Raw genomic sequence first — 20,472 nt, 5'->3', positions numbered from 1 at the left:
GAAGCACCACAGAAATTACAGAAAGCAGCTGAAAGTTCATTGACACTTTCATAAGTGCAGCTTGCCCATTTTACTGCATGCGGACATTTCCATAATTTGTTCACAATAAATTGGAGTGAGGACAATCGAGCGCTCAGGGGGGAGCCCCCGCGCCCCTCTGATCGCTCTGACACCTGCGCCGCTCTCGCCCCTCCTTAGCGAGCCCCTGCAGACACGGGGATTGGCACCGCGCTGCAAGAGGCATTATGCATGAAGTCCCACTAGATTCATTCAGGTCACCGAGACCTCACTGTTTCGCCGCCGAGGGCACGCGCTGGGGCTGCGCGGGCTGCGAGGGGAGGCGGGCCCGGGGCGGTGAAGGGAGGCGGGCCCGGGCTGCGAGGGGAGGCGGGCCCGGGGCGGCGAAGGGAGGCGGGCCCGGGCTTCGAGGGGAGGCGGGCCCGGGGCATTGAAGGGAGGCGGGCCCGGGCAGGACTGCGAGGGGAGGCGGGCGCGGGTTGGGCCTGCTGTCGCTCCACATCCTGGGCTGCGGGCGCTGCCGCCGTGCCGGGCGGGCGGTGAGTGCCGGAGCGCGGCGGGCAGGGCGGGCGGCGGAGCGAGCCGAGCCGAGCCGGTGCCTTCGGGGCCCTCTGGCGCCATGTCCCGCCCACTCTGCCTTCCCCGTGGGGTGGTGGCGGGAGCTGCGGTGGTGGCCACGCGGCCCTGGGCGGTCGCGGTGGAGGGGCTGCCCCCCGGGGACACGGCGGTGGCGGAGAGAGGCCGCTGTGCTCCCGAAATGTTTTCCCGCGGAGGCAGCCGGAAAGGGCGGCCCCGGCTCGGCCCCCGTGCGCTCCGCAGAGCGTGCTTGATCGCTCGGCGCCAGGTTTGGTGTGAGAGATACCTGCATCGTGCACATCGCTGCTCTGACTTTGGGAATGCTTTCCCGTAGGTGCCCCTATTCTAGCCTGCTTTCCGTGTGCAGCTTTTCGCATCAGCTCCTCCCCATTTGGTGGTTGCTCGCATTGCACGTGTCTCTTTGTGTCCTGGGAACAGGAACAGGTAAGCCTTGTACTCTGTCAAACTTTCCTGAGTCAGGACTTGCACGGAGATTCTACTAAATTCAAAGCACGCTTCCTTAGTAATAAACAATCATGAGCCAGGAAGGGGAACAGACTTGAGCATAGCACAAATACGTTATTTTTGGTTAGTGTTTTGTTTTCTAATCCATAGGAACATGCTTCAGGAAGGCGCACATGGTAAATGGACAGTATCTAGCAGTGATGAAAGTGCAGAGGAAAATTCTGACATTGAAAAACCATCTACATCTTCAGTACCGGATACAGCACATGGTGGAACAAGTGGACCGCAATATCCATGCTCTGACGCTCGGAAAGCTGCTCACAAGAGAAAAGCTTCTCCCGTGAAGTTCACTGATAAAAGTCTTTCTCCACAAGTACCTCCAGCAGTGAAACAGAGAACTAGCCAAGAAGGCTTGGGCTGGTGTCTTTCTAGTAGTGATGAAGAGCCTGAAGATCAGCAAAAGCAGGCCCTCAAAGAAACAGTGAAAGAAGAAAAACATGATGCAGACAAAGAGCAGCCTCTGAATCTGTGCAAAGATGACAAACTCTCAGAGAATCTGAAAGCAGAGGAGTATAATGAAACACCCAGTGAACCCCAGGATACTTGGGATTTGTTGAATGGAGGGAATCCTTTCAGGTTTTTTCTTACTAAAGTCAGTGGAATTGAACAGAGCTATAATTCCAGAGCCCTGCACATAAAAGGTGAACAAATGGCTTGTACAGAAGGGGGCTTTTGGGACAAAGCAAGATAATGCCTATTTTTAGTTTGTGAATATTTTTAAATGTGTGTATTTCTTGATGTAGATGAGGTTTTGTACTCTAAATGAGCAGGTTTGTAGGAATTGGTTCTGTTATCTGCACCTTTCTCTTCAAGAAGTATAGTGTATGAAGGAAACATTATTGGCTGATACTTGTAACTTGGTTGTAACTTCTCATTTGTGCTGCTTAAATCTAATGTGTATTTAGCCAAGGTAATTCCTATGGTGCTTGTTATTGCTGCTTTCCCTGTGAGTTAATGTGGGGGAAACCCCTTGTCTTCCTGGCACAGGGATGCGGATGGTTTCTTGGATGTCTAACTCCCTGAGTAGTGGTTTGCACTTGCCTGCTGATGCTAAGTGGTGTGGACCTAGTAATTCGCTATTGCTTGATGCAGTACTTTTGAAGTTCTGTGTCTGGGATTCATGGGTCCATTTAAATTCAGTTGGAAGTGAGCATAAGTCAAGATGGAGTGAAGTGTTGGGTGTGCGATACTGATGCTTCAGGAATGCTCTGCAGTTGTAATTTGAGGTAAGGGAGAAGAGCTTTGTGCACCTGTAATCATCCCCTTATTCAGAGCTGAAATCTTATACGTCACAAGATACGATCAGAAACAAGCATTAATAAGAGACTTATGCACAGAAATACAATGAAATGGGGCAGAAAAAAATTTTAGTTCTTTGAAGGAGAAGAAATGACTGAAGACCTGTAAAATTAGGTTGTAACTTTTCCTCAACCTCCTGTGTTCCCTGTGAGCAGTGATACTGATGCAAACTGGTGTCAGAGCGCTCAGTTGCTTTACTGATTCGTGCTTTTATGTGCTTTGAGAATTTATTGTGGCTTTTGGTCTGTCCTCTGTCGAGAGTTCTGCTAGGTGATTAGTTGAGCTCGTAGAAAGGCAGTATTTTTTGTTTATCTTGCAAAAACAGGTTTCTGAAGAGCCAGGGCATGAAATACTCTGCCCATCCTAGAAAGTATTTACAGGACATGTTTTCACGTTGGCACTGGGCCTCAGTTGTTGAGGTTATAAATCCTCAGTTGGATTAGTTTCCTGTGTTACCATGAGTGAACTATGGATATACATATCCTACAATCAGTCTGCAACAGATAAGTGAGCATTAACTATGCCCTTAGTGCTGCTACCTTGTCACAGTTCTTTAAGCCTATTCTGTAGGGGAGAGAGTAGTTTGAGGTCCCTTTCTGATTATGATCTTGGACTTTATCCTAATCAGTTTTTAAAATGTGTTTTCTGCTTTGAGAGAATCAATGCTTTTTAGAAGTGTATGACCCTGAGTGATTCACAGGAGAATCAGTGCCTTGAATATGGAGAACAGCAAACTAAATTGTGAATGCCTCTGTTACACCAAGTCTTTGAACAATCTGGCCCTTGTGCTGTGGTAGTTATCAAGTTCAAGATGCAAAATATTTACTTTAATCTTTCTTTTTTAATTATTTAATTATGCTTTAATATTTTTAATAGATATTTTGTCTCCTCTTTTTGGGACTCTCATATCTTCTGCCCAGGTGAGTTTCCTGTTTGCCAAACTGATTTTACTTGCTTGTTTCACCTAATTAGTCTTAAACTTGATAATCCAGGCTTGTGCACTGTAGCTGATATTAGGAGAACTTTGTTAAAGTATAGAGGGATTTCTTGAAACATAAAAATCATCCCATGCTCTGTTTTAGAGTTCAGGCAATTATAGAACAGCTTTCTCTCTCCTGCTTTCGAGGAATATGAAACTGAAAAATGTGGATGTGCATATAAAGGAGTCGTTTTGAAAAAAAAGACTGCCTCGTGATCCAGAAATTATATTTTTGTTATTACTTGGAAGCTTTTACTTTCATTCCTGGCAAAGAGATGATCCTTGAACCAAAGCTTTTAGATTTATGTGCATATGATTCTTCTCCTGCATATTACATTTTATGAGCACTAATATACACTTTTGAGAAACTTAAATTTATTCTTAAATTGTTAAGAGAAATTTAAAAAAGCATGTGAAAGTCAAAAGTATACTTTGTTTTAGAACATGCTGTATATGATGTAAGCAGTATTGCGTGATGATGTTATGTAGGAAGGTTTTTTGCTGTAGATCATTGTTCTAAAATACTTTATTGAGTTTGTTTTCTTTTTCTTACCTGCAAGTTTAACTACTGTATAGATGTGGGATGGCTTGTGAGACAATATCCACAGGAATTCAGGTATGTTTATTTTACGAAGATGAAATGATGCAGTTCCCAGCTCATTCTGCTCACACAAGTTCCTATTATAAGTGAATGATAAACTCTTGTTTGCTGTTGCAAATTATTATTACAAATTGTATATGCATAGATTCTTGCTTTTGTTCCTACTCTTGCTCCCCAGTTGTAGTTCTCTCTTGATTTCTTGGCTCTTTTCAAGACTGTTAAGTGGTCAGAGTTCAGTATAGCTGGTTTCTGATTTTTATTAGTTAACACTTAGGAAGGTTCCATTGTGGGCTGCAATGACAGTGCAGTAGATGACCTATAAAGATGGAGCAAGAAGCTTTTTGCCCTACAGTTTACTGAATCAAGAGCCAGATAGTGCAAGAGAAAAGAGAGAAAGAAGGTTGGAAGGGTGCAAGAAAATTACATGAAAAATATCAAGATGATGGCATGGCTGTGATACAGTGAGTTGATGGATATTGTCATGAAAGCAGTTCTTGTTTGTTTGAAAATCCTTTCTGGTAGTTGCAACATCCCACAGATGAAGTGAGTGCATAATGTGCATTTTTCTGTACTTTTTCCTTAATTTTCCTGGAAATGCAGTAGAATGAGAGTTCACAGAATCACAGAATGGGTAAGGTTGGAAGGGACCACAGTGGCCAAGCAGCAGTGGGATCCCTCAACTACCCGTGTCAGACAGTTGTCACCAGTGTTTGTCAGGAACATCCTATACTGTTTGTGCTTTGCTGTGTTGTTTCTCCAGCAGATGTCAGAGTAGTTAGTCCCCCACAAGAACCAGGGCCTGTGACTTCGAGGCTGCTTCTACTGCTGCCTGTAGAAGGCCTTATCCACTTCATCCTTATCAGATGTTCTGTAGCAAACACCCACAGCAGTGACACCCTTACTAGTCTGACCTTTTATCCTAACCCATAAGCTCTTGAATTGCTAAGCATCCACCTCAGGACAGAGCTTGATACATTTCAAGTGTTGCCTCATGTAGAGGGCAATTCCACTACTGTGCCTTCTTGGTCTGTCTTTCCTAAACAGTGTGTAGCCATTCATGGTAATGTTCCAGTCATGCAAGCTATCCTACCACATCTCTGTAATCATGGTGATATCAAAGCCCTGTGATTGCACACAGATCTCTTGTTCCTCCTGTTTGTTCCCCATACTGTGTGCATTGGTGTACAGGTGCTTTATAGAAGTATTTGACTGTGTCAGGAACCCAGTGTGGGTGCAAATGGATCCCCCACAGTCCTGTCTTGTGCTTACATTTTTGGCTCCTTGTACTTGCTGCAGTTATCCCCTCTTAAGCCTCCTTTTGGTACTCGGATGGGCACTATAATTCTCTCCTTCCCACACCTCATCACTGTCAAACCTGGCCCTGTCCTCATTGCCCTTCAAATCTAGTTAAAAGCTCTTTTAATGAGCCCTGCAAACTCCTGAGTTAAGATCCTTTTCCCCCTTTGAGACAGATTTGTTGTCAGCTGGCTTAATGTCATATTAATCCACCCATGATCAAAACCCCCAAAATTCTGCAGGTAACATCAGTCTCAAAGCCAGGAGTTCTTCTGCCTGATTTTCCTGTTTCCTGTCTCATCATTCTCTGAAGCTGGCAAGAGAGAACACAACTTGTGCTCTAGAAGCCATGACCAGCTGTCCCAAGGCCCAGGGGTTCCTCTTGTTTGTTCGCAGTCTTGTTGGAACTTTGTCAGTACACGACTGGAAAACCAGTAGTGGGTAACAATCCGTGGGCCATATCAGGCTGGGAAATTTCTTGGTGATGTTTCTTAACTAGGTGCCAGGGAGACAACAGAGCTGCCTATGGATTGGATCCAGTTGCAAGGACCAGAAGTTGAGTTCTAGGGAGTGAACAGCAAACTACTTCCAGAATAGACTTAGCCCTCTCCTTTTCCCTATTATTCTTCCCGTCTTCTCTGTAAGATAAGTTACTAAATTTTCTTAGATCCACACTGTGTATATCAGTGCTTTTGAGACCTTTCATTTGTCTGTTTCCAGCAACAGGGACAAGAATTCCTTTCAAGGTCTTGTATTAATAGTTTCCATTTTGGTGTCTGTTTTCCTCCATGCTCCCTGATTTCCTTTTTTTCCTGTTAAAATTTTCTAGTGTCTTTTTCTTAGAAATTCTATTGTAGTTATTGCTATTTTGGGTGAGTTAACAAGGCATCAATTTTAGTGCCATCTTTCTGCTGAATTACCTGATTTAGGGGCCAAAAGTCATAGCTACATGAAGAATTGTTTTGGACTGATTGCTAATTCACTTGTTTTAATGGTAATCTTGTGTTTAAGGAAGAAGCCATTGCTGATAGTTCATGGCGAAAAGAGAGAATCCAAGGCTGAACTGCTTGCACAAGCACGGCCCTATGAGAACATTAGCTTTTGTCAGGTAATTAACAGCTCTATCATCCTTTGAAGTTAAGCCATCTGCTGCTCTCAAAATCTTGTTATGGATGAAAAGAGACACACCTTATCTGGGAAGTCAAGAGGTTTTTGTTAATCTTTAAGGAATATACTTCCCAGGACCATGGGAGCATGGTAACAATAATTCTGGACTTACATAATTATGGTAGGCTGTCACCCACAAAAGTTTGCAAAGAACACCTGCCTGTTAAGTATCACAAGAATCACAGAAGAGCTGTTCACTTTCTCCACTAACCTGTTACACTCGGGTTGTTGTAATGGCTGAAAAGGAAGCATTTTCTTGTGCAAAGCACAGAACTTAGTCCTAGTGTCACTGTAATCTGAAGTCTCATCAAAGAATTATTATTTATCCAAATAAGTTTTACACAAGAGAATGCTGATACAAATAGTCTCCATAGTACTGTTAAAATTGCTTTGAGCACACTTCCTGGCACATGCTGTTTTATTTCTGATGTTCATTATTTTGCTGTCCCCAAGTCATGAAGTTACTGGCTCCATTTTGGGGGAGGGATGTGGTTATGGTAACTTGCCATGTTTCATGATTTTCCCAGGTGAAGTGTACTAATGATCACGGGACATCGTGTTCTTTGTTAGGAAGAGAATGATCTTGGAATTTTGTTCCCTCTCAAGGAGTCTGATAATCCTGAGCTTCCTTGAGATTGTTATATTGGTGCCAAACTTAATGAATTCTCACAACCAGTTCTCTAATCAGTTGTTTGCACTGAGTTGTGGAGTAGCAACAATTTTAGATTAAGATTTCAAATATGCTAACAATAATTTCGTGGGTTTATGTTTAATATTTTCTTTTCACCCACAGCAAGAACTTGAATGCAGTATGTCCCATATGATAAACTTGTCAGTCTAGTTAATAATAAGTACCAATGGAAAATGGTGTTTCTGATGATTTTTCTTTTTGCATATATTGCTTCAGATTCTTCTGGTAGTCTGTATGCATTTCATTATGTTAGTATCCCAAAATGAAATGTAGGTATTTTAATCTTATCCACACTTGTATTAAGTAAACACAATGTGGGAGCTGTCACTGGCTGAAAGTATTTTCTTAATACCTGTAACTCACATTTCATTCTCTCCCTAGAAATTGTGCTCTAAACAGTGTTTAAAAGAAAGGCACTGATTAAAAAAAGCATTTTTGTCTGACTTCTGTCCTTTTTTTGCAATGTTAGCCATTAAGCTGCTTATAACAGTCATCATATGCTTCAGAATCACAGAATGCCTGTTTAAAAGGGACCTCTGGGACCTCACTAGTGTTCAACAAAGGGGAAGGATCACTTCTGTCCACCTGCTGACAGCACTCCTAATGCAGGCCAGGACACTGTTGGTGATCTTTGGTGCAGGGGCACATTGGCTCCTGTTCCTCTGGGTGTCTAACAGGAACCTTGGGTCCTTTTCTGCTGATAGTTTCTGAAAATACTGCTGGTAAGAGACCCAGAAATTTTGCTGAAGCAGTTCCAGCAAGAGTTGATTACCGTTTAAAGTCTAGCTTGTAGAAGTGGAGAGAGCATTTAGAAGTATGAGCGGGGGGAGATAATGTATTTTGTGATCTGTCCACAGGAGAGCAGCAAAATGAAACAGAATGCTTAGTAGGAATTGTTAATGATGAACTTCTTCGTTTTGTAGGCTAAACTGGATATTGCATTTGGAACTCACCACACGTAAGTAACACTGAGGCAGAAAGGTCTGCCACAAAACCGGGTTTCATAGAAATTGCTGAATCTTAAAAATTTCCATACCCGTTTTATATTTAGAGATGACAGGATTGTTTAAGGACACAAATCAGCTATTGGGTAGGTATGAGATGTGTGAGTTAGACAGTTGAAGTGAGTGAGACTGGTGAAGACATGTGAACTGCTGGTCCTGGCTCTTACCTCATGCCTTAATGCCAAAACCATAATGCTAACTTGGTCAGTCATTGGCAGGGCAGACACAGCACTGATTTGCTGCTGTTTTTTCAGTTAATGTGAAGGATCTGGAAATAATTAGTGAATCTGGGGGGGGTCTTCTCAAGAAACTTGAATTTAATATTGTAGGAGTCTCACAAAGGGAATTTTGTCGATTGAAAGCCACAGATAAGGACAGACTTAATCTTATGTCTTAGCAAAGATCATCTTTTTGGTTTAAGTTTGATTTTCAGTAAAGAATGCTGCACTATTTTTTAATCAATTAACCTTTTGCATAACGTGCTTTAGGAAATATGACACCACATCATAATATTGATATAAATGCCAGTGTTTCTGGCAGAAAGCATACTGATAAAATTTGGAGAAGAGTGTGCAGATCAAGGGAAAAAAATCAGCATTTAAAAAGGAGTCTTGATTTGTTCAGGTTTGGTGAAGGACATAAAATGAGCTGAGGTTGTCTGTCAAATAGATAATTTTTTAAAGCTTTATTGTATTTTCACTTAAGCAGAGTAAGCAGCAGCTCTCATTCTTTGTATGTTCAACTTCAGATTTTTTTTTCAATTATATTTTGGGATAAATAAGTGATAGTGATGCTAAATGCTTCAGTTCTTTAACCCTGTATTTTAAAGGGTTATTCGGGGTAGTATATTTCTGAGCATATGTCCCAGTGCAGGTGGAGCACAACAAGTGGTTAGCAGAGTAGGAAATTGGATCCTGGTGGGTAACGAAAAAATTGTGTTTGAGGAGACACTTGACAGATTTCACCCCATCAAACATAAAGAGTTAAATTCATGTCATTCCAGTTATATGATGTTAAACATATTACATCTCTGACTTCTTTTGAGATAGTGGTGTTTTGATCAGCTATCACTTTTATATACCTTAATCTTGCACTTAATTTTGCTGTAAAATACTTACTTTACTGTCCACTCCAACTGTCCTTAGATGAAGGCATGACATGGATATGGGAAACTGTTTTATGGTTACGAAGTCTTGCATTTGTCTTAGTTTGAGCCTGATATGGTTTGTGTAGCATTATCTTGCCATGGGACAGCAATGAAAATTAGTGTTTTTCGTTATGGCTTTCATTCTTCAGCTTAGGTTTCTGTGGAAACCATAACTTCCTGTGGGATCATGGATATGCTGTCTTCACACAACTATTGAAAACTGGTATATGCAAATTTGAGCATTTATGTTACAAAAGATACAGGTGTTTATTTTTATAAACTCAGTTACTATTTTAAAGCCTCTTTATGCTATATTTTGAGTTCAGAGTTAGAGCAGACAAATAGCTTTTTTGCCACCCTGATGGTTAGCTATCTATATACCTTCTTTTAAAATAAAAGGTCACAGTTTAAGAGGAAGGAGCTAGGTTTTAATAAATTCAGCTGTAAGTAAAGGCCTTTTAGTGTTCCTTAATTCTCTAACACTCTGCGAAGGGATGTTTATCTGAAAAACTTTGCAAGTATAGGAAGTGTTCTGCAAGCATTCATTTTGCTGTGGGTAATTAATGGCATGAAATGTTAAGCCATATTCTAGAATAAAATATACAGGGATAGTCTAATGACTGCCTGTGAGTTTGGCATGCACATGGACTGAAGTCGAAGTGCTTCCATGATGCAGAAAAATCTTATGAAAAATATTACCTTGAAGCATTTTAATGAATTGCTAGTTTATCTCCTACTCTGAGTACTTGCAATAGATGAAGAGTTCTGTATCTTTTTTAAAGGAAAATGATGTTGCTGTTATATGAAGAAGGTCTTCGAGTTGTGATACATACATCCAATCTCATTGCTGAGGATTGGCACCAGAAAACTCAGGGGTAAGCAACAATCTCTGGCAGGTGTATGTTTAATATTTTCTGTAGGTATTTGCTACTGCTGAAGATTAGATACTAGGTCAGATAATCTAATGCTACAAGCCTTACACTCCTAAGATAGAGCAGTTCTTAAAAAAAAAAGGAAAAAAGCCTGAACTCTACTTCCTACTGTAAACAAAATGATGTTCCCAGTTGGCTCTTTACTGAAACTTGGTATGACTGACATAAAATTTGATTATGCCATGCTATCTCCCTATGAAAAAACTTCTTTGCTATAAAGTACTCTTTATATAGATCTGAAGCAGTTATTTAAAAATTATCTTAATACTTCAAGAAAAATATTAATGTGCAAATGTTCTGCTTTTGGTGTGACTATCTAGAATGTAACCTGATAAATTGTGGGCATTATTGGTTCCATAATACAGTAGATGACCTAGTATCTACCCTGTATTCTTTCCTTGAAAGGAATTTTCTTCCTATTTGATTTTTTTCATAGAAGCTTTTAAACTTTCTAACAAACTTGGAACATAGTTTTGTTTAGAGTACAAGAAATAGGACTAGCACATTAATTTAAAGCTCCTCAACCTCTTGTTTTTTGGATGGGAGCATTTTTTTTAGTTAGATCACCACAGTAAATCAGGGTATAAAATTTCTTCAAACTATAGGAGAATGGCTTTCCAGAAGTTACTGTCATTTTGAGATCCATTTTGCTGCCATTAAATATGGCAGGGCTTTGAGACTTTTTGCTTGTCTGAGAGGCAAGCTTTTATGAGGGGTTTTGAGTGGCAAAAATACTGGGGTTTTTGCCTTTGTATCTTAGAGGTGGCTTTAGTGTCTGGTGTCAGCTTCTTAGAAAGCTCAGAAAGCATGAACATATCTATTTGGGATACTTAAAAGTTCCCTTGTCAAACATGAAAAATATTTTTTTTTAGCTTTTGCATACTGCAGTGCTATGCAGCATCACCAATATGGTGGTTCACTGACTTGTCTGTTTAGATTTCTGAATTTCAAAGGATAGTAGCAACACATTTGTGAAGTTGATAATGCAGAGGCTTTGGTTTCCATGACTACAGTAATTTGTGACTGGAAAGAAGTGCTAAATGTTTTCCCTCTATAGTGCCTATCCTATTTTATTCTGATGGAAGTTCTGAAAAGGCAACTTATTGTTGTGGGCTATTCTTCAAATGATGCAAAACTTTCAGATGCTTGAATTGTTGGGTTTCTATATAATGACACAAATCAGTAGTTTAGCACAATTGCAGTGTTCTATTACTATAGAAAATGTTGATGAATGTACTGATTGTTGCTAAGTCTAATCCTGGCCTGTTTAACAGGGGTGGGAGCTGCAGATAAGTGTTGAGATTGTTGTTTGCATTTGAAGGTATTAGTTTTGTAGTTTTGAGTATAAGATGATGATGATGATTTTGTGGTTGTAAAGACAAGTCATCTATCCTTTTTTTTTTAAGAATATGGCTAAGCCCTTTATATCCAAAGCTACCTAAGGGAACGACTGATTGTGCTGGTGAATCAACAACTAATTTTAAATCTGACCTAATAAGTTACTTGATGGCTTACAATTCTCCTGCACTCAAGGAATGGATAGATCTGATTCAAGAACATGATTTATCAGAGACAAGGTATTTATTATGGGTTTACTAACTTGCATGTGTGGATTTTTTATTTCTAAAAATTGAATATCTTTGTTAGGATCTGTTAGACCTTGTGTTTGTTTTGTAAGCTTACCTTGTTTCACACTTAAGTGTTCAAGCATGACTCTCACTTCACACAGTTGTTTAAATCTGTCTTGTGTAGATTATGTCAAATTGACCAACTTCTAGTTTCATGAGCATGCATTTTAAAGGAAGAAAGCAAGGTGCACCAGCAGTAACTTCAAAGAAGGCACTGTGAAGTAATAAGGATTTAGTTTCTTTTAAGCTAGTCTGGTGCAACTATTTACTCCAATAAAATTACCAGAGGAAAAAACTCTGTTGTATTGGGTTTTTCATGTAAGAACAATTGTATAAGTAAATGTTACTGTAATGGAGAGAAAAGAATAGGCTCCTAATTGTGAGTTATAGTTCAATCCACACACATATGTATAGAATTTTGCCTGTAACAGGCATGGGTTGGATCTGGTGGGCAATGTTGTGCCTACTTGGTCTTGAAATAGTCTTCTCTAATATCCCATTGCTAATACTCCTTAAAGTAGTTCAGGTTGCTTAAATTTACTTCTAATAGATACATCCTGTGGTTCCACTGAAATATGGGTACTTAGTTCAGAAAGTGTAAGTCTCCTTGGTGACTTAGTTGCAATTTTATAAGCTGATAAAAATTGTTGAAAAGAAAAGCTGAGAATGGTCATAAAGTGTGGTGGAAATAGGGACTGAAACCTTACCTAGTTTATACATAAAATGTCCTTGGAATCATGCAGGATTGGAGGGGGTAAAAAAAAAAAGGCATATACTTTATTATCAGGAGAGCTAACAGCCTGAGCTGCTGCTCTGATTGAATTGATCATCTTGCTTAAATTTGGCCAGATGAGTTGAGCCCCAGGTGATATGAGTTAATGCATGGGCTGGGAAAGAGTCACTTGTTAGGATAGGGATCAGCTCCCTGCTATATGAAATATGCAGGGGACATTCATTCATGCATAAAGCCAGGCATGAGATGCAGTGGGGAACAGCTTCTTAAAGCTTATGTTTGTTGTGATTTTGGGCATGTCTCTTCCCTGTTTTCAGGGCAAAGTCAAGGAGATTACTAAACCATTAGGAAGTTGGTTGGAAAAGCTGTACCTTGCATCTGAACTGTAAGGTGCCCAAAGGACAACTCATACCTGAAAATGCTGATTTGGATGTAACCGTAGATCAGCTTTACTCAAAATAACGTACCCAGTTATGTGTCACATGAGATAACATCTGTCTTCTGCATTTTTATACACAGAAATAGGTGTAGTTCTTGTCTATGCTGCAAACGGCCTGGTGGTGCATGACAGCCACACAGTATGCTAATACTAAATTACATAGCTTAAAATCCACTTTCTTTATATTGTAAATAATCTTGTAAAAAAGATTAAATATTTCTGGTTGCTCTTCTGTGTTCAGTCTTGCTGATAGGTTTACTTAAATACCTTGTTACTTCACAAACCAAACCACTCCTGATCTACAGATAACTTTGGCTTTGTGGTTTTTTTCCTTTCTCTAGAGTGTATCTGCTTGGTTCTACCCCTGGACGATATCAAGGCAGTGATAAAGAAAAGTGGGGTCATCTTAGGCTCAGAAAGGTACAAAAACTGTAACCCTTTTTGTTAACATCCTTTAAAATGTAAATATAATTTTGGGGAGCATTCTTGAGTTCCTTTCAATATTTTCAGCTGTCATCATCAGTCTTTTAATACATTGTTACAGTTAAAGTTAGCAATAATATACATCAGCTTGCAACTTATGACAGTGTAGACTTTGCACAGTGTTCCTGGCTGTTATTGCTGTGGTCAGCTTGTGATCTGAATTGTCATGTGCTTACGGATACCAGAGGAGTCACTGTCACTCAAATGACTTCCTGGCTGCTGTTGGTGTGTCTAGCACTGTCAAAATCCAGTCTTGTGGTGTGACTGGGATCCAAATGTAGCTTTTTCAAGAGCACTGAGGAAAGATTCCTTGATGCAGAGACTTGCCTGCACACTGGGAGTGGGCATGTTTTATTTACTTTGATGGTAAGGGTTACTGCATATTCTGTTTTCCCTAATGACCTGGCAATAAACCAATCAAATCAAAAACTAGTTTATACATAGGGAATGTCATCAATTCAGTCAAGATTTTAGTTTCTTTCCACTAGATTGCTAAGATTCTGATTTTTTTCTACTGCTTTTTATATCAACTAAATAATTAGAAACATGGATTAAAACCCCCATAATCCAAGGGGAATGGGTCAGTGACCTCCTGCACCACTGAGATGCACACAAGTCCATGAAACCAGATGGGATCCACTCAAGGGTAATGAGGAAGGTGCTGGAAGTGTTCACTAAGCAACTTTCAATCCTTTATCAGCAGTCCTGGCTCACTGGGGAGGGGCCCAATTCACTGGAGGTTGACAAATCTGATGCCTATGAGAAGGGTTGGAAGATCCAGGGAACTACAGGCCTGTAACTCTGACCTGTAAGTCAGTTCCTTTGGTATCAGGGAATGTTATGAAGCAGACCATCTTGTATATACAGGATAACCAGGGCATTAGGCCCAGTCAGCCTGAGTTTATGAAAGGCAGGTCCTCTTTGGCTCACCTGAGCTTCTGTGACAAGCTGCCCTGCATAGTGGATGAGGGAAAGACTGTGGATGTTGTCTAGCAGAACTTTAGTAAAGCATTTGACACTGTTCCATGCAGAATTCTCCTGGGGAAACTTAATAGCTCGTGGCTTTGATGGGTACACTCATCTCTGGATAGAAAACTGGTTGGATGGCTGAGCCCCAAGAGGGGTGGTGAATGGAGTCATGTCCGACTGGTAGACAGACAACAAGTGGTGTTGCCCAGGGCTCAGTATTGAGCCCCACCAATTTGGGTGGGAGTATTGATCTACTGGAGCATAGGAAGTCTCTGCAGAGGGGTCTGGACAGGCTGGATTGATGGGCAGAGACCAATTGTATGAGGTTCAACAAGGCCAAGTGCCAGGTGCTGCATTTGGGTCAAAACAACTCCATGCAGCACTACAGGCTGGTGGCAGAGTGGTTGGAAAGCTGCCTGGTGGAAAAGGACCTGAGGGTGCTGGTCAATAGTTGTCTGAACGTGAGCCAGCAATGCATCCAGGTGGCCAAGAAGGCCAATGGCATCTTGGCTTGTATTGGAAATGGTGTGGCCAGCAGGATCAGGATAGTGATCATCCCTCTGTACTTGGCACTGAGGTCACACCTCAAATGTTGTGTTCTGTTCTGGGCCCCTTGCTACAAGACAGGCATTGAGGTGTTGGAGCATGTCTAGAGAAGGGCAGTGGAGCTGGTGAAGGACCTGGAGCACAATTCTGATCAGTAGCAGCTGGTGGTGTTTAGCCTGGAGAAGAGGAGGCTCAGGGGAGACCTTATCACAACTTACAACTACCTGGAAGGAGGTTTTAGAGAGGCTGGGGTAGTATCTTCTCTCAAACAAGCTTTTAGACAAGAGGAAATGGCCTCAAGCTACAGCAGAGGAGGTTGAGATTGGATATTTGGGAAAATTCCTTCACCGAATGGGCTGTCAAGTATTGGAACAGGCTGCCCCGGGAAGTGGTGGAGTTACCCTCCTTGGAGGTATTTAATAGACATGTAGATAGGGTCCTTAAGGGCATGGTTTAGTGATGGACTTGACAGTGTTATGTTAATAGTTGAACTCCACTGTCTTAGAGGTCTGTGCTAACCTAAATGATTCTATGATTATTTAGATAAGCAATAATGGTCAATATTAATACTAGATTGCATATCAAGTTTGAAGGGACCCTTCTTGTTTGTTGTTTGCTTTTGGGGGATTTTTGTAGAATTAGATGAGGTATTTCATGTCCTCCATGAAAGGCCTCTGATAATTGGAGAACTTTCAACCTGCGTCTTCTGCTGAACTGACATTACTGTCATGAATTTTACGTAGAGTTCTAATGCTGTCCATGGCAAACTTCTGTGACATACAAAATACTTATGTATCGTGTTGCTTTTTGATAGTAGATTACTCTTTTAGAAGTCCCATTGCTTGTTAAGAGCTTGTCCTTTCTGGTACATTTTGTCTGCATGTTTTTTGCCTAGCTAAACACAAAACGAGAACAAAATAAAACAGCAAAAGCCTGTAAAGGCTAAAGATGGTCTCGTGGCAAATGTTTCTGTGATTTAAAAAAGGTAATGTTTTCAGTACCAATGCAGATAGACCTGATGATAGTACACTGATGACTGAAGCCATTTAGTTCTGTGTCCTCTCTAGAGTGGAGAAGGTAGCCACTACATACAATTTAATGTGTGCCTGTATCTGTCTGTTTTTAATGTGACTTTAAATTCCATTCACAGCTAAAGATCTCCTCTGAAAGGATTATTTCAATTTTCTATTCAATTGTTCCATTTTTTCTTCTTATTATAGGCTTCTATTGTAGCTGGGGCTTTAGGATACAAGAGGAATTTTATGTCAAACAACCATCAACAAAATATTTAGTTATATAATTTATTGTGATTTCTGAAGCTAATGTTTCATGTTTTTTAAAAAAACTGCTAACATTCTTTTCACACATTGTTTAATGGTTGGCTTTGGTCCTTTTTGGATAAAACTTGTGATGTTTAATCTTTTCTCAAAGTGGGTTTATTTGGAAAGTCTGGCAATTTTTTTATTGCAAAGTTAAGTATGTAGTATGAGTGTTAATCTCTTTCATTATCAGAAGTGAATTATAGAGCATTGATTGTATCAGAAGTGATATCAAACTGATTAAGGTATTCTTTGCCTGTTGAAGTCTAACACTATTTTACTTCCCCTCACTAGCTTTTGAGAGATCATGCTTTGCCAATACCAGCCCAGGAATCCTGGCCTCTTGTTGGACAGTTCTCAAGCATTGGTTCCATGGGAGCTGATGGGTCCAAATGGCTGTGCTCGGAGTTCCAGGAAAGTCTGGTGGCTGCAGGCAGGAGTGTGACAACTTTCCATAAAAGTGATGTCCCACTTCATTTGGTATGTCTTTTAGATGCTGGTGACCTTTTTTTAACACTTACTAATTTCTTTTTGAAATCTTAGTCATTGTTTTTCTTTTAACTTTTGGAAGGTGGTAATGGAGTTTTCATCCTGAAATCATAAACCACTTAATGATACTTAGTTGTGTATGGTATGCTATAAAACATACTATAACTTCTGTCTACATGACACTAGAGTATACATAATCTAATCAAAATTATCTTCTCCTTCTACAGCTTGTCTTCCATTGAGTTTTGTAGATGCAGCTGTTTCTGCTACTGAGATGTAACTGAGCCCTTAGTCATTAATACCTTCGGTTATTAGCACAATTAAGGGGAGGAGCAGGAAGAAGTTTGTGGCAGCAGCTTGTTGAATCAAGGAGAAATTAAAGTCAAATCATGCCTTTACCATGTGCTAGTTGCCCCTGCCTACTCACATTTGAAATGTGAAACCAAAATCTCCTAAAATAATGTTAAGAGCTTGCTTTGAGAACTTTGGAAAGTGGTTGAAGCAGTATTATTAGTTTTGGTTGGCTCTGTAAGAGTGGTGAAATTATTAGACTTTCTTTGTTACCAGCACACATGTAATTTTAAGCTGCAGTGTAATTTTACTAATTTTGAAAAATGAAGCTTTTAATGTGTTTTTTTTCCTCAGGTTTTCTGTTTGTTTGAAAATTGACAGTTGGTATATTTAGTGTTATTAAAGTTACTTTTTCTTTTTCCATGAAGGTTTATCCTACTGTGAACAATGTGAGGCAAAGTCTGGAAGGCTATCCTGGTAAGCAGATGAATCCCCAGTTATTACCTTTTTGTGGTCATACTGTCCTGTAAAATCACTTCAGTGGTTGATGTGGAATGAACATGAAGTTATCATCTTACTGAGAACTTGGCAGAATAGGTGGCAGTGCAGTCTTATTTTTACTGGAGCTCTAATCTGAGGCTCTAACTCCAGTTCTATTGTGCTTGAATAGAAAAGGCTTTGTGGGTAGTGGTGTGTAATGTTTAAGTCTGTCTGTCCATGTTCATTCATCACCGTATAGGAAAACAACAGCTCTTGCCAACAGTTCTTACTCCAGTCATACTTTCATTCTGCCAAGTTCTCCTTCTGTTTTGTTTGCAGTGTGATTCTGCAGAGCAGATACAATGGGGGCTAAGATGTTTCACTACTCCTTGGTCTAGACAGTTAAATGCCTCCCTGACATCCGATCCTGTCAGATCTCAGAAGCTCAGCAGGGTCAGCCCCGGATTAGTACTTGGATGGGAGACCTCCTGGGAAATGCCGGGTGCTATAGGTTCTAGTCCTGAGGACTTAACTGGCACTGTCCAAGCTCGCTTGGCTGTGGCAGATGAACCTCAGGACTTAAACGGTGGGGCCAGTTCTGCACACGCTGAGCCTCACCTGAAATCCACTGCACAGGCTGGAAGGGCACACCCACGTGGGGACAGCCCTTCCCAAATCTTCGTTCGTAAAGCCGAGCCACACAGACCTTCTTTGGTCTTTTTTTGATACTGTGATGTGCAGCTGTTCTGTTCAGTCTTCCCATGTTTATTTTCATAAAGTCAATGTGTTAGTGAAAGCACAGCCCCAGCCAACCTGAAACAGGAACTGCAGTGAAACTTCTGTTACTCAAAAACAAGTCTTCTGAAGGTCAAGGCAATTGGAAGACATTCACAAGGACTAAAAGGAAGGAATTCTTTGCTGTCTTGAAGAAGGGTGTGAAGTTGGATCTGGTGACCTGTGGGTTTGCCAGCCTCACCTTGATGCCTGGGAAAGATGATAGAGCAAAGAATGGTGGAAAATATTTCCAAAGATCTTCTAGGACATGCTGAATGCAGTAGGCTTTGCATCACACTTTTAATGCACAGCATTAATGTTACTCAGTATGCCTGGCTGATTCTTCTTTATTAAATCTGTTTGAAGAAATCACAACAGGCATTAGCCAAAGGCCGAATCAATACAAATACAATTTCATTGAAGAAGTCCTTGCTTTTTAAAATAATGTTGTTTGAGCGTTGGTTGGTTCTTTTTTTCTTCTGAGAGCTGCTTGTTTTACTCCCTCTGGTCTGTATAGGTAATGATCCAAATCTGTTGATACCAACTCATAACAAAAAACTATCTGTAATTCTGTAGCCTGTATATGTTTTTCTCTTTTTCTTACTGTGAACGTAGTGTTTAGGAACTTTGTAAATTACAATAATAAAAAACCCCCAAAGTATTATACCATTTTACACTATCAGAGTATTTAAGGATTTCCTGAAAGTAGCTCATGAGGGTGGTACAGACAGCTTATTACCCCAGATGTTTGCTGCTTTTAGAATGTCATTTCAAAAATAAATATCCATGTTCTGTTTTTCCTTAAGCTGGCGGCTCCCTTCCGTACAGTCTACAGACAGCACAGAAACAGCTGTGGTTGCATTCCTATTTTCAGTAAGTAGAGATCAATTCTTTGGGGTTTTTTTTAGATTATATGTTTAAACTTAGAATGCTGTAATGTTTGAGTGCTAAAAGCAAATAAGATGGAAGTGATTACAAACATGATACTCTTACACTCTTTAGAATAAAAGGCTTTAGTTCCTTATCTGCTGGGTCTTATCTCCCAAACGTAGTAGAAAACATGCCATTTACCTATAAAAATTATACAGGATACTGTTGCTAATGGATTTAGGATTCTGCAAACTTTTATTTAGGTTTTCCTTCTTTGAAATGGAATAAAATACTGCTCTTTTTTTGTTTTTTAATTTACAGTTGTATTTCACTTTCCCCACTTTGCCTCTGTATTAGGATATCAACTGAGGCACAACAGGGTTAGGAAGGCTTTTTTTTTGGTTGTTTTTTTTGTTGTTGTTTCTTTGTTTGTTTTGTCTAAGTGCAGCAGTCCTCCTGTAAAAATTCTCAGTCCCTTATGGTAATATCTTTTGTTAAAGGTGCCTAGCATCTTCTATTGAGAACTTCTTTCCATGTGCTACTAGTTTTGCTGCCAAATTCTAACAGTCTGACACATTCCATGCCAAATGTATCCCTCAGCCTGAATCTTTAATGACTTAAGCATGTTTTGAGAACAATGGGAAAAGTTGTTTTGCACAGATCAAAACAATACTATTACATTTGGTAACCTCTTACAAGACCACAACTTCCCATTCCTTTCATCAGAACTTTTTAACTCTTCCGGGTGGAAGTTGCTCTGGTAAGTTAATTTACTAAGTAAGAGTATGTTAAGTTGCATATCTATTCAGAGGACTGAAATAGAATTGCTGGTTGCAGAGAGCATCCTCCCTTCTGGAGTGAACGGGATTGCTGCTCTGAGCCTTGATGTTTAATGTCCAAGGAATGAAACTTGGTCAAAAGGCACACGAGACTCTGTCTCCTGCGTTTAAAGTGTTCCCTCTGAACACATTCAGCAAAGGAAGAAAGCTACAGTCATCTTTAAGCTTTCAAGGTTGTTCAGCCATGATTTAAAAAGTGAGGAAGTAATAAGTCTGGGGGTGTTTCTGCAGTCTCAATTTAGTTTCTGTAGTCATATAGCTCATGAGAATCTTACTGGAAGAAAGATGTAACCTTTTTTTGGTTAGTGTCTTATTTAGTGCACAGAATGCTACTTAATAATGAAAGTCATTCATTGATTTATTCCTGTTCAATGAGA

At 40.2% G+C, this 20,472-nt stretch overlaps 1 protein-coding gene across 4 annotated transcripts in view; it reads left to right on the top strand.

The window, feature by feature from the left end:
- The first annotated feature begins 468 nt into the window (after positions 1-468).
- The window catches only part of TDP1 (tyrosyl-DNA phosphodiesterase 1), a 41,439-nt gene continuing 21,435 nt past the window's right edge, over positions 469-20,472 (top strand). For 2 of the 4 annotated variants that reach the window (XM_071557685.1, XM_071557688.1), the window contains exons 1-13: positions 469-557; positions 929-1,038; positions 1,210-1,760; positions 3,295-3,338; positions 3,958-4,013; positions 6,306-6,402; positions 8,076-8,110; positions 10,086-10,178; positions 11,642-11,812; positions 13,377-13,455; positions 16,647-16,832; positions 17,561-17,609; positions 19,193-19,259. In XM_071557685.1, coding sequence (XP_071413786.1) covers positions 1,214-1,760; positions 3,295-3,338; positions 3,958-4,013; positions 6,306-6,402; positions 8,076-8,110; positions 10,086-10,178; positions 11,642-11,812; positions 13,377-13,455; positions 16,647-16,832; positions 17,561-17,609; positions 19,193-19,259 — 1,424 coding nt within the window. In that variant the 5' untranslated portion in view covers positions 469-557; positions 929-1,038; positions 1,210-1,213. Of the gene's footprint in view, positions 558-928; positions 1,039-1,187; positions 1,761-3,294; positions 3,339-3,957; positions 4,014-6,305; positions 6,403-8,075; positions 8,111-10,085; positions 10,179-11,641; positions 11,813-13,376; positions 13,456-16,646; positions 16,833-17,560; positions 17,610-19,192; positions 19,260-20,472 lie in introns of all 4 variants that reach the window. The other 2 variants (XM_071557686.1, XM_071557687.1) reach the window with 2 other exon arrangements.

The sequence above is a fragment of the Pithys albifrons genome, chromosome 6 (assembly GCF_047495875.1).
Source record: "Pithys albifrons albifrons isolate INPA30051 chromosome 6, PitAlb_v1, whole genome shotgun sequence".
NCBI classification, from domain to species: domain Eukaryota; kingdom Metazoa; phylum Chordata; class Aves; order Passeriformes; family Thamnophilidae; genus Pithys; species Pithys albifrons.
This window is presented reverse-complemented; position numbering and strand designations above follow the sequence as displayed.